Here is a 12,001-nt window from a genome sequence, read left to right as displayed (position 1 = left end):
GCTAACGCTACTGTACTGGAAGCATGTAGGCGCACCAAAGAAAGAAAGAGCTATCACTAAAAAAGAGTTTCAGCTAGCGATTTTATACATTTTATGAATAGAGGGTGATACTTTCAAGCAAGTTAAAGTATCTTGTGACTAAACAGTGCGCACTGCACGGGCATTTATTAGTAACAGATAATCTAGGGAGTACCCGTCGTCGTTAACTCTATGAGATCTAAAAGTAAATTACCTGCCACCCCTTAGTGTCAAAACTAGATGGAGCTGCATGCCATTCTCAAGTTTTGCGGAGGAAACAGTTTGTTCATCTGAGCTGCAGTAAACCAGGACATGGATAAAAAGTTAGTAAATGAATAGACTGAAAATCTTGTCTTTGCAATCATAAATTACGTTGCACGATATACGTACATTTGTTTCCCTTGGAATATCAGTCTCTGTTGCGAAGGTGGAATTCCCTCCTTTTCTTCGAGAAGCTCTTTGATACGGTAAATGGGGTCTTCATTGTTTAAGCTGACGGCAATTTCTTTGCCTGTTAGAGTTTTCACCTTTATGATCATGAATGGCAATACTTGTAGTTGTTGTAAGAGTTCCTTATGGTTTGCAGAGTTGCGTAGCTCTGAAATTCATATTGTTTGTAATAAGGACTTTTCCATATTTATTTAACTCGATGCCGTTTTACAGAGTAGGAAAAAGAACTCACAAGATAGAGTAAATTGGTCTTTAACATGCTGCCGACACCTTATATAAAATGCGACTATGATACTGTTTACGAACCGTCGGAAGATAGCTTCCTACTGCTGGACACACTGGAAGAAGAACTGCCATATTTGGAGAGTAGATTCAAGAACCGCTTATCAGTTGTTTGTGAATTGGGACCAGGCTCAGGCATCGTAACTACTTTTCTGATGCAGAACGGTATCCCATCGAAGAACCAATCTATATACTTTGCTGCGGACATAAGCCCATGGGCTCTCGATGCAACTTTAGATGCAGCCAAAAGGAACAAATGTGAAAAGAGTTATCTGGAGCCTATTCAGAGTGACTTGAACCGTTGTATAAAATCCAAGGAAGTGGACTTGTTGATATTCAACCCACCGTACGTACCTGCTGAGGAAGTTCCAGCTGTACCAACGACAAAAGAGGAGAGAGATGAATGGCTTGACTTAGCTCTACTGGGTGGTACCGATGGGATGGTTGTTACTAACAAGGTTCTCGACCAGTTGGATATAATACTGTCACCTACTGGAGTTGCTTACATATTATTTTGTGCGAGGAATAAGCCGGAGCAAATTGTTGAAAGAATGAGTAGGGATGGCTGGTCAATGGAGTTAATAATGCACAGAAAAGCTGGATGGGAAGTCTTAAGCGTTTACAGATTCACTCGATAGTTTAACTTTGATGGACATAACATTTTATTAAATTAGTGCAGCTATACTGAAAACTATAGAATTCATGCAAAAATATCTGAACATATATCGTCTTCACAGATCTGCAAATCAATTTCTCCCAAACTGTATATATATTCATAGTGAGCATAGCTTAAATTTTGGAAAAAAGTTCGCAACTGCACATGGTTTTTGATAGAATTGATTCCAACTAGCAAGGGGATTTTTAACTTCGTGCGATCGATTAGTTCAGTACTATCGCGTCTATCGATCTGAAATTCTTTGCATTCGTATATTTTATCCACCAAAGCCATAAATGGATAGGTTTTGTATATGTTATTAATGGTATCTATTACGAATAGCCATTCATTGGTGCCACTAAAACCTTCAAAATTTAGTGCTAAAAGAAGATCTAGAGTTTTGCAAACTTGAAGAATATGAGCAGAATCAATTTCTGCTTGAATTTGCAACGATTCGTAAAACGCTTGGAGATTTGTTTGCAAACAATAAACGATCATTGACCAATAATCATTGAAATGTAAAACATTGAATTTGAGAAGCATGGCTTTGAGTAATATCCAACATTTTTCTTTAAGTTTGGTGTTCTCTGAAGACAAATATTGACATACACATGATACTAGATCATGAAAATGCAGTAAGTAATAATTTTTTGGTAAGATCATCAGCAAATAACTTATCCTCAAGAAGCTTTGACATTTAGACTCGTTTTCAGATTCGCTCCAAGCAGTGAAAGTTATCAAGTTGGGGGCCATACTTGTGGTCTTCGAATCTATAATACTCAAAAGATCATTTATCAAACTTGACTTTTTATCAGGATATTGAGACCACTCGAAAATAATTTGTCGCCATAACTTATTATTTGCGAGAGAAGCAAAGCTTTTGTCATCGAAAAAGTAATCATTAATCATGGATCGCCAACTTTTCACCTTCCCACTTGTTTTGGCGACCTCTAGAGAAAATTTGAGAACAAAATCCGGAATTTCGGCCGTTCTATTCTTAATATAAGGGGCGGCGCATTGGTTAACAATAGTAGACATGCAATTATTAAATCTATCACCTCCGATCTCATCATTTAGAACATACTGTAAATTTTCCACAATCGATTCCAGATCAGAGAACGTTTGGGGAGCATCAACGTAGTTGAAGGGTGAATCATTCAAAGCATTTGGAAGATATTTCGTAAACAAATCTGAAAGTTCTCTTCTAATCCTCTTCTGTTGGCCAAAATTGGACTTACTTAGCTTTTGCGCCATGGTAACCACAAACACAAGAATAGGTTTTGAAATAGATTCGTAAAGGTTATAGTTGGTCGACACCTCCTTGAAAAAAGTAAAGAAATCTGAGTAAAAGTCTTCTATAGCAGCATTTTCTAAAGAGGAAGCAAATACAATCAAAAACCGAACCAGCGCCTCTGAGTCTAACTTATTGATAAGGGATGATTCAAGTCGATTACCAGTCGTAAAAAAACTGTTTACACTGATTGAAAGTTTCACAGAGGTGTTTCTGTTTTGTCGGTGCATGATACCGACAAAGAGGTAAGGAATCGATAAAGCTGGGCGATTACCATCAAGCACATGAATAAGAGTGGTCGTTTCTTCAGATGAGGTAAGAACTAAATCTTCGATGACCTCGATGGGTTCCAATGTAAAAAGTTTTTCGAGTAACTTTTTTGCTGCGAATTTGAACTTATAAGAATTGTAGTTCATTTGATTAATGGAGTTCTTTTTATCAGCCACGTAAAGACCATGTGCCCAGGTCCAAATTTCAAAGCAGCAATTTACAACTTGTCTAAAAGACTGAAGAATGACGTCTCTTTCACCCTTTATCTTGACATCATTTGTTGAAGAATCGCTAGAAAATACGTTAGAAACCATGCTTTGAATGAAATCACCTTTATAACTGCTTCCTGAAAAATACTGTTCCTTTTCTTCAGTGAGAAGAAAGCTGTGGGAGACCTCTAAAATTTCTTCTAAACCTCCTAATAAAAGAGATATAGATTGATAGTAACCACCTATACGCTTTTCTTTCTCAAACAGCTTCTTAATACATCCAACAATAGAGGCACTAAGTAGTAAAATTATTCGGAACATAAAACTTTCGAAATATATTAAGCTCTCTGAAAGGAGCTTCATATATGAGGTGACAATCAAGGGACTTTCGATATTGGACACACTTGTGACCAAATAATCAACGTATTTTAAATGTGTTCCGCTATCATCAAAGATATCTAGTTTTATCCCATTTTCATGTGACAGCCTCAAAACATTCGAAACAATGTTAAGCAATGCTACAGTTATGAGTTCAGAGTCCAGCCCCCCCTGTGAAATATACTGTGAAGACATCTCGAGGAGCGTTATAACTATTTTCTTGAAGTTCCGCTCCGTACCGTTAAGTAAGCACTCCAGCAAAATGAGTGAGCTGCGAATGCTTTTTGCACTATGATTATTTTTCATCTCAAGGAACCTCAAAAGAATAGCCAAAACTAAATTTTTATAAGTAGAGATGTCTTCATCTTGCCAAATAGTTAGCGAATCTATGGAGGATAGTTCGGAAGAAAAAAGTTTTATAACCACTCTGTTGTTTGTCTTGAGTACAGATGTCAGCGCTTGAATACGATATGTGAAATTGTCAAGATCATCCAAATCTTGTAATTCGCTTCTGTTTAGAAAATCAAATTCGAGTAACTTGTGTGTCAGAAAATAGAACAGCCTATTAGCGGAGCCAGCATTCAGAACTGAAAGTACCCATTTGGACACGCTCAAGTAATGCGGATTTTCTTCCAGAAACAGTTCATCAATCATAAGTTCCAATGGTCTACGAAGTACTATCGATCTAGGTTCGAGATGGTTCCATAGAAGATCCAATACAATAATGCTTTTGGATATGTCATTTTCCTGTAGAAAAGCATATGAAAGGGCGCCCTCAACATACGCAGGCTCCAGAGATTTCTCTAGGCTCAATAAACATTTAACGGCACTCAGCTGCCTAGATGGTGTCACCAGACATTTCCACAGGGCTGAAAGTACAAGCTTCAACAATTTGTTTATCTCGAGGAGCGAAATACGAGAGGAGAGATATTTACTAAAAATCTCAGCAATTCCATAAACTGAGTCACTATGCTTTTCCGCAGCTTTCTTGCTTCTCATGAAAATTGCATCAACTAATCTTCGGTTATTCAAGCCATCAGACACGAGTGATTCGTCTTCTTCATCAGTGCTGTGAGCTGGTACTCTTTCATAAATCGAAATAAAAATTTGAGCCGCCTCTATGACCAGTTCGTCATTTTTCAAGCTATCAAGAAGAAGTTCATGTGCTTGGTTTACCGTTAAAATTGTCAGTTCTTGATGGTCGAAAGGTGGCGAAACATCATTCAGATTCTCCATATCTTGCAAAACAACCGAATCAGACACACGTATATAAAAATCCGTAATATTTTTGAGAATATCTATACTTTTTGGAAGAGCACCATCATGATTCAATTGCGAGCTTGCAGCTAATGGTAAAAACGCCCTTTCTGGAATGTTGCTTAGCAAATTCATGCAAACCTCATAAATGCTTTCTTTCAGGTCGGTAGACCCTTCTTTAGTTTCACTTTCATGGCACAGGAGAGCTAGTAAAACGAGAGGTAAATGACGAATGATAATCTCCTCATCACTCGCAATATTGAAATAGCTCAGAATAAAATCTAAAAACTCCAGATCTTCTGTTTGCGTGACATGCTGATAAATTTTTCCCCAAATGATATTTGTTTCCACGGTATCAAAGAAAGTGTTAGCAGTTTTCATAACTTGAGCATTCTGCTTGAATGTTTGAGCTGCTTGCATCAAAGGAATGAACATTTCAGGAATTATTAATGAGCCTATTTCCCATCTATCCATTACAGAAAGACAAATACTGAATACTGTTATTATCGTAGCCTCTACTTTTACCATGTCTTTCAATCCATCCACTATGGCTTTGGCACCGTGTTGGGAAAAGTATTCGTTACTCTTCACCGTCAGGGTTTTATCTTGATCTTTATCAGGAATTGCCCCTGCAGTAGAATTGGTGGAATTTCCCGTAGAAGAAAAGGCTGGTCCCAATAACCAATTCCATACCCTTCTATTCAAAGACATATCTTTCTCTAAGGTTGTTTTACAACAACTTATCGTCAGCATTTTTTTATCCGACGCACTTACTAAACAGTCCAGTACCGGTGAGTTCAAATGAAACCTTTGCAGTAGTAAATCCCATATACCCCTCTTAATGATCAGATCGTTGTCATGTGCCAAACAGCAAACCATACAACGAATTAGTAATCCAGGCTCTGGCGACAATAGTGCCTTGGCTGAAGGAAGTAGCACCGAAAAGGCTTCTTCTCTAATCTCTTTCAAATCTGATTTGATATTATCTTCCCTTCCATCGCTAGTTTGATTATCCTGTCCCTTTCTATTTTTCTGTAGTACCAGATGTGGTACTGGGTTCAAAGACGGAAACTTCTTTGTCAACCATACTAACCCACCTAAACGACGCTCTTTACTCGTTATCATAACAAGAAAACATGTCTGCCAAAATAAACTGTCCTCAGCTAAATTTTCTTTCAAATTTTCGATTAGTTTCATGACCAGCGGCTGAAATTCACTGCTCTCGTCGTCGATTCCCGGTAATAAACTGGCCAATAGGGGCCTTATGAGAAGCTTGAGAGTAGAAGAAGGTAGTTCTATTAAGTAGTTATCATATAGCTCAATTAGATGAGACTTGACCGACATAGATGCATATGTCATCAGCGGTAAGATACCGGGAACCCATATGTTACACTCTGCAGCTAAAGTATCCTGCCCAATCCGCTCAAATATAAATGTGTATACTTCCAATGTTTTTTGATGAACCCCTGCTGGTAAATTTGGAGATAGCGATGATGTTAACCTTCTACTGACTTGATAAGGGGAAGGAACATAATATCTAACATTTTGGAATTGTGGAGACCAGCTTTGCAGGGCTTTCAAAAGCTTACCAAGACTAGCAATATAATCTGCCCATTCAGTAACCGAATCGAAATGTTCCAGCGCACGCTGGATATTAGCATTAAACTTCTTCTGCTTCGAATCTAGTTGCCTGCTATTTGAATCAATAGTCAACGGCTTCAGTTGAAGCGATGCCATTATGTACTTCGACCTTGATATGTTTTACACAACCAGTCGAAACCGTCAATGGCTCAGAAGACAGTATTTCAATTGTTGTTATAGTTGTTGTCCTTAAAGACCTGATTTGAACAACTCTGAAAGCCTATCGAACAGAGTAGCATTCTAGATCACATGATCAGTAATGATCATAAACTATGGATCTCACTAGACATTGTATCTATTACAAGTAAACTATATATGATTTATCGAGATTATAATTGACAGCGATTACTTCATTTTGAGAGCCCTTTTAAGAAACTTCACAAATTGGTCCATCTCCTCGGGACAAACAGAATGGTCCATTCCCTTGTATACCTCAAATTGAATATTCTTGAAACCACAATCGTTTTGATAGAAGTCTTTGGCTATAAATCCGCCCTCTAGCGGCACTACAGGGTCTGAATCACCGTGACCGTGGAATATGGGAGTATCTAAATTGTGGTCTTTCTTTATTTGCCTTAATTGGTTAGGAATCGTAACAAAGCCAGAAAACGCGGCAAACGCTCCAATCTTGACGGGCAAAGTAGCGGCTGAGCTCAATGACAGGGCTGCACCTTGGGAAAACCCGCATACGACAATGTTTTCTGGTTTAATTCCAGCATCTATATGTTCTTGGACACATTTTTCAATAACTCCTAACGATTTCATAAAACCGTCAGCGTCCACCCTGGAGGGATGAGCGCTGAGCTCGTAAATATCAAACCAACTTGGCATTTTGTACCCATTATTAAGACTCACAGGAGATATTGGTGCATCAGGTAATATGAAACTTGTTTGCTCAAAAGCCGGAATACCGCGTAAGTAATTGGCGATAGTACGAGGGAATCCATTAGCCGTGTCTCCCAAGCCATGTAAAATAACAATTCCGGTATTAGCTGGTAACACCTTGGCAGCAATTCTTACTGCGCTCATTTTTGCAAGTGATCTGCTTACCGTTTATACCTGTCAAGTTTTTATTAATATTTCAAAATTTTGAGTTTGTCGGTTCTTATACGTGCAGATAAAAGGACAGAGGTAATTGTTCTTTACTGAACTTGACTACAGCAAGAAAACCATATCCAACGAACCTACAGCATGAGTGAGACGGATCTAGACTTAACTAATATGGCTGATCAGGATAAGGATAAAAGAACAGCAAACGTTCCGCTTCCGGAGAAGATCCATTTACTATCCTTACGAGAGCTCCAAGAGTTAATCACGGATCATTGCAATGAATTGATGTTATACGTTGGTAGATTCCATCCACAAAACAAAATACGAGAGGAGCTCGTTAAGTTGAAGCACCAGTTGGAGGAGCTGCATGAGAAATTCAAATTATTAGAGGACGAAAGAAGCAGAACTCAAGGGGAACTTGAAGCCTGTCGAGTGCTAGAGTCACAATATGTCATGCAATATCAAGACTTGGAACAGAAGATCAAAAAAAGTTACAGCAACGAAGAATTGAAATCACAATTGGAAATTGAAATTAGGCATCTCTATGATGACAGTAATAGATTGGAACTAGAAGCCAAATACGATGCGAATATTGATCAATTTGTTAAAAATTACATGACTGTTAGAACCGAATATCATATCCAGCGGAAAAAAATGTCTAGCTGGAATGCACAAGGAGAATTAAAAATCTAAGAACAATGATGCATACAATCGTCATTAAATATGCACTTAATAGTTTCTATTTCAAGGAGAGGCCATTCCAAATGAAAACATTACCATCCCATCCCGTAGATGCAATGAATCCTGGTTGACCCCATAAACTCCAGTCTGCGCCGTAGACAAACTCGGTATGTTGTGCAAATCTGAATCTGCAACCTTGCTTTGGATCGATGCTATTAGTTCTTCCAGTATTTTTTACACCATCGGCACTCAAATCCTGCCAAACGCAACACGTCATATCGTAGGAAGTAGAAAGTAGCACGTTAGAATGATGAGGTGACCAAGAAACTTTTCTGACTGCCAACTCATGGCCTCCGCTGATTTCGTTTACGCAAATTGCGGGTGATGAATTAGGCCCCACCATTCTTAAATCCCACATCCGAATAGTATTGTCAACACCTCCCGTGGCAACTGTGTATGGTCTGTACTTATTAAAATCACATGTAAGGACTTCCAATCCCGAATGTGCTAGAAAGCTTTGCTGATTTCCTGTGTGGGCTGGTTGCCGTAAATCAAACAATGTAGTGTACGAATTACCAGAACAACACATCACCAAATTTGGATCATGAGGTGAAAATTGAGCTTGATATATGCAATTTTTATTTCTAGATATTCCTTCATGCTGCTTCTGGTTGGACAAGGGAACGTTTGTAGTAATGTCTACGTTTTTTGTATTCTCTAAAGTATGAGGTAAAAAAGTAACTAGACTTTGCTGTCTAGTGGGTGACCATATTTTGACAGTGCCATCCCATGAGCTGCTGACAAAGGTCTGCTTTGATAATAAGTTCCAATTACAACTGAAAACCTCCTTTTGATGTTCCTTGAAAATGGCAATCGGGTACTGCTTTAACTTGGTATCAAAAAGTCGAAGTGTCCCATCTCCTTGAGCAACCAATACTTGGTTTTCATGCAGTTCATTCCATGCAACGTCAAATAGGCAATCCTGAGTTAAGAATGAGTTGGATTCATGTATTTTGCCATGCATATCAATATCCAGTACGAACAGTTTTCCATTACCCACCAAGCCAAAGTTTGACCCTGAAACAACAGCTAATCGATTATCAAAATATGGTGAATACTGGACTCCATAGCCACTGTAGCCACTCATATGATATGCCAACATATTAGCAACAAATATGTCCCTTGAAATGGGCAGAAAAAAGGATTTGTCTATTCAAGCTCCAGGTATTTATCCACCGAAGTTCTCGATATTGGAAGCGATAATAGAAGTCCTTTTGATGAATAGCAAGTCAACATAAAGCTCCGTTCAACTATTTTTTTTGATCTTGTACTAGTGATTTTAGATTGTCAATAGAAGGGAATTTGGTCTATCTGATTTCGAAGTAAGGAAGTGGAAACTCAAAATAGTGAAAATTTAAAATGTACGGCAACGGACACAAATCTACATTACATACACACATATAGACACGATCTATACCGACTTTGAATGCATAATATTCAATATATAAGATACATATATACTTTGCTCTATGAAATCAAGGAAAAAAATCTCTCTATTTTTATAATGCTAATAAAAGAGATCATTTTATGATTTGATCAATGGGCATTTTGCCTCGAAGACTCGTTATCGTCTCCTTGAGTTGAGTTGGACTCTGTTTGCGTCCCACTATTATTGGAAGAGGAACGATTACCGCGCGGTGGTACTGGCAAGGGACCTTGACCAATATTGAATGTGGAAACACGGCCGTCCTGATTTCTATAACTGGCCACTCCGGAGTTGAACATGTTACCGAGATCGGCGGAATCATTCTGTTGATTGTCATTGTAGGTGTGTAATTCAGTCTGATTTGTCCTGTTTATATCGTTTCTAGCACGATTTCTAGACCGATTAGTGATCCTTAATATATTTTGTAAAAAAGACCTTCTGCGAGGAGGAGCAGAATTTAGGGAGCTTCTTGGCATATCACGTTCAGTTGCGCTGTTGCCTAAATTGCTTGTGATATTTTCCTGCGAATTGCTTGAGGAATTTTCCGTAGAAGAGCTCTGCTGACGACGGGTATTCTCAGCATGTGTGACACTAAAAATTCTGTCCAATATAGATCTCAGTGCATCTCCGTGAGTACTTTGATTATTCTCGCTACTCGCGTCATTGTTACTGTCATTGTCAGTATTATTGTCGGTTTCATTATCATTGTTGTTGCTATTGTTACTATCAGCATTGTCCCTGTTATTATCATCGTTGCTGTTATTATTGTTGCTGTGACTGTAAGCTCCAGGTCCGCCCAAACGGATCGTGGTGATCGGTATAGGTATCCACTGGATTCTTCTAGTTCCACTCTGATATGTGTCGGTAGGTGTATTGCCACTTGCTTGGTTTGCAGTATTATTGCTTTCACCTTCATTAGCAGAAGTTCCTGGTATGTTATCAGTTGCAGTTTCACTAATATTCGAATTCAGCGATGCACCTGAAAGACGAGATTCGGATTCGTTATTTGGGGCTCCTAAACCAGTTCCACGAGAATCTGGTCTCAAAAACACAATGCCGGATCTTGAGAAAGAAAATGGCTGAGTTTCTAAAGTATCTGCGGTGTGTAAACCACCGCTTCCATTAGTGTTCGACATAACTGTTTCTGGCATTACACCTTCATCCCGTTCAATTGGACGTTGGTCCCCGCTTGGCAAAGCTGGACTATACACAAGTTGTCTAATTCTCTCGAAGACCTCAGCGCTGCTATTATTTTGCGGACTGTTTGAATTTCGACTTTCTTCTTGTGATACCTCTACAAGAGGTGCTCTACAAAGAGGACAGCTATTCTCCATTCTCGACCATCTATATAAGCACTCTCTGCCAAAAACATGACCACAAGGCAGTTGGATAGGGCAATGCTTATAGCTGGAGGTATCATCATCTGATTGTGCAATTATATCTGTCGGATTATTACTAGAAGAGGAAACCGCAGCAGGTGTGGTTCCATCAGCTTGATTTTGAGGATCCGTGTCAATGTTTATGATCGGAGATTCCGACCTCTGCCTTTTGATAAAATTATCTTTTTCTTCGGCATCTCTAGTTCTCTTTAATATATTTATATTCTCATCCTCATATTTTTCGTAGCATATACTACAAACAGAGTCGCCTTTATCTTGTAGATCGTCAACCCTTAATACTGGTAACCGCTCAAATTGCTCTTTTGTTATGCCCTTGGACTGTGTGACCATGTCACTGAAACGACGCATGGCCAACTCAGCAGCTATAGAAACTATGGATTCCAATCTTTCTTGAGGCGTCCCTGAAGGTACGTCACTGAACGATAAAATCAAAGCTCCATCAGGACGTGTTGTTTGAGAGCCCTCCGTCTCTGGATTAGCACCGATATCCCCATTCATCTGGTTAGCTGCGTTATTCGGAGACAAGACATTACCATTAGGAAATGCCAAATTGGCCAAGCCATTTGGTGTTAGATTGGCCAAACCATCAGGAGTTAGATACGAATACTGTATTGTTACGGTTACATTTCGCGAAGGTCTACCAGCCCCATTAGTAGCATTATCCAAAGGTGAGGCTAATGATGGATTACCAGAATTATTGGAACCACTAGTGTTCTGTTCTGTATTCTCTTCACTCATGATTGAGATATGACTAATGTCGAAAAAAAAAGTAAGGTCTTAATATGGAGATGCAATATCTCCTTCTGACTCTCACTAAATGATATTTGTGGGTGCTCTGAATGTATAAATGGAATATTTAAGTAACTTTGGGTGTTATTGCTCTGAACCCTGTTTGTCTCACGATCTGATCGGTGAGGTTTATCAAAGAAGTTA

At 38.8% G+C, this 12,001-nt stretch overlaps 7 protein-coding genes across 7 annotated transcripts; 2 read left to right on the top strand and 5 right to left on the bottom strand.

Moving 5' to 3' along the window:
• Positions 1-228: 228 nt before the first annotated feature.
• RUB1 (NEDD8 family protein RUB1) lies at positions 229-557 on the bottom strand (the record flags this gene model as incomplete). The annotated part of the gene is made up of 2 exons (XM_037290342.1): positions 229-313; positions 409-557. The coding sequence occupies 2 exons, from the start codon at positions 555-557 to the stop codon at positions 229-231; spliced, it is 234 nt and encodes a 77-aa protein (XP_037146237.1).
• A 168-nt stretch (positions 558-725) lies between these two features.
• MTQ2 (S-adenosylmethionine-dependent methyltransferase) lies at positions 726-1,388 on the top strand (the record flags this gene model as incomplete). Its single annotated transcript, XM_037290341.1, has 1 exon — positions 726-1,388. One exon carries the CDS (start codon positions 726-728, stop codon positions 1,386-1,388), a length of 663 nt encoding a protein of 220 aa, XP_037146236.1.
• Positions 1,389-1,450: 62 nt separating this feature from the next.
• On the bottom strand, positions 1,451-6,547 carry DOP1 (Dop1p; the record flags this gene model as incomplete). The annotated part of the gene is made up of 1 exon (XM_037290340.1): positions 1,451-6,547. The coding sequence occupies one exon, from the start codon at positions 6,545-6,547 to the stop codon at positions 1,451-1,453; it is 5,097 nt and encodes a 1,698-aa protein (XP_037146235.1).
• Positions 6,548-6,796: 249 nt separating this feature from the next.
• TML25 (palmitoyl-(protein) hydrolase) lies at positions 6,797-7,480 on the bottom strand (the record flags this gene model as incomplete). Its single annotated transcript, XM_037290339.1, has 1 exon — positions 6,797-7,480. One exon carries the CDS (start codon positions 7,478-7,480, stop codon positions 6,797-6,799), a length of 684 nt encoding a protein of 227 aa, XP_037146234.1.
• A 162-nt stretch (positions 7,481-7,642) lies between these two features.
• On the top strand, positions 7,643-8,194 carry SRN2 (ESCRT-I subunit protein SRN2; the record flags this gene model as incomplete). Its single annotated transcript, XM_037290338.1, has 1 exon — positions 7,643-8,194. The coding sequence occupies one exon, from the start codon at positions 7,643-7,645 to the stop codon at positions 8,192-8,194; it is 552 nt and encodes a 183-aa protein (XP_037146233.1).
• Positions 8,195-8,240: 46 nt separating this feature from the next.
• On the bottom strand, positions 8,241-9,344 carry PEX7 (Pex7p; the record flags this gene model as incomplete). The annotated part of the gene is made up of 1 exon (XM_037290337.1): positions 8,241-9,344. The coding sequence occupies one exon, from the start codon at positions 9,342-9,344 to the stop codon at positions 8,241-8,243; it is 1,104 nt and encodes a 367-aa protein (XP_037146232.1).
• Positions 9,345-9,778: 434 nt separating this feature from the next.
• SAN1 (ubiquitin-protein ligase SAN1) lies at positions 9,779-11,806 on the bottom strand (the record flags this gene model as incomplete). Its single annotated transcript, XM_037290336.1, has 1 exon — positions 9,779-11,806. One exon carries the CDS (start codon positions 11,804-11,806, stop codon positions 9,779-9,781), a length of 2,028 nt encoding a protein of 675 aa, XP_037146231.1.
• Positions 11,807-12,001: the final 195 nt, after the last annotated feature.

Source organism: Zygotorulaspora mrakii, chromosome 7, assembly GCF_013402915.1.
Source record: "Zygotorulaspora mrakii chromosome 7, complete sequence".
NCBI lineage: Eukaryota > Fungi > Ascomycota > Saccharomycetes > Saccharomycetales > Saccharomycetaceae > Zygotorulaspora > Zygotorulaspora mrakii.
This window is presented reverse-complemented; position numbering and strand designations above follow the sequence as displayed.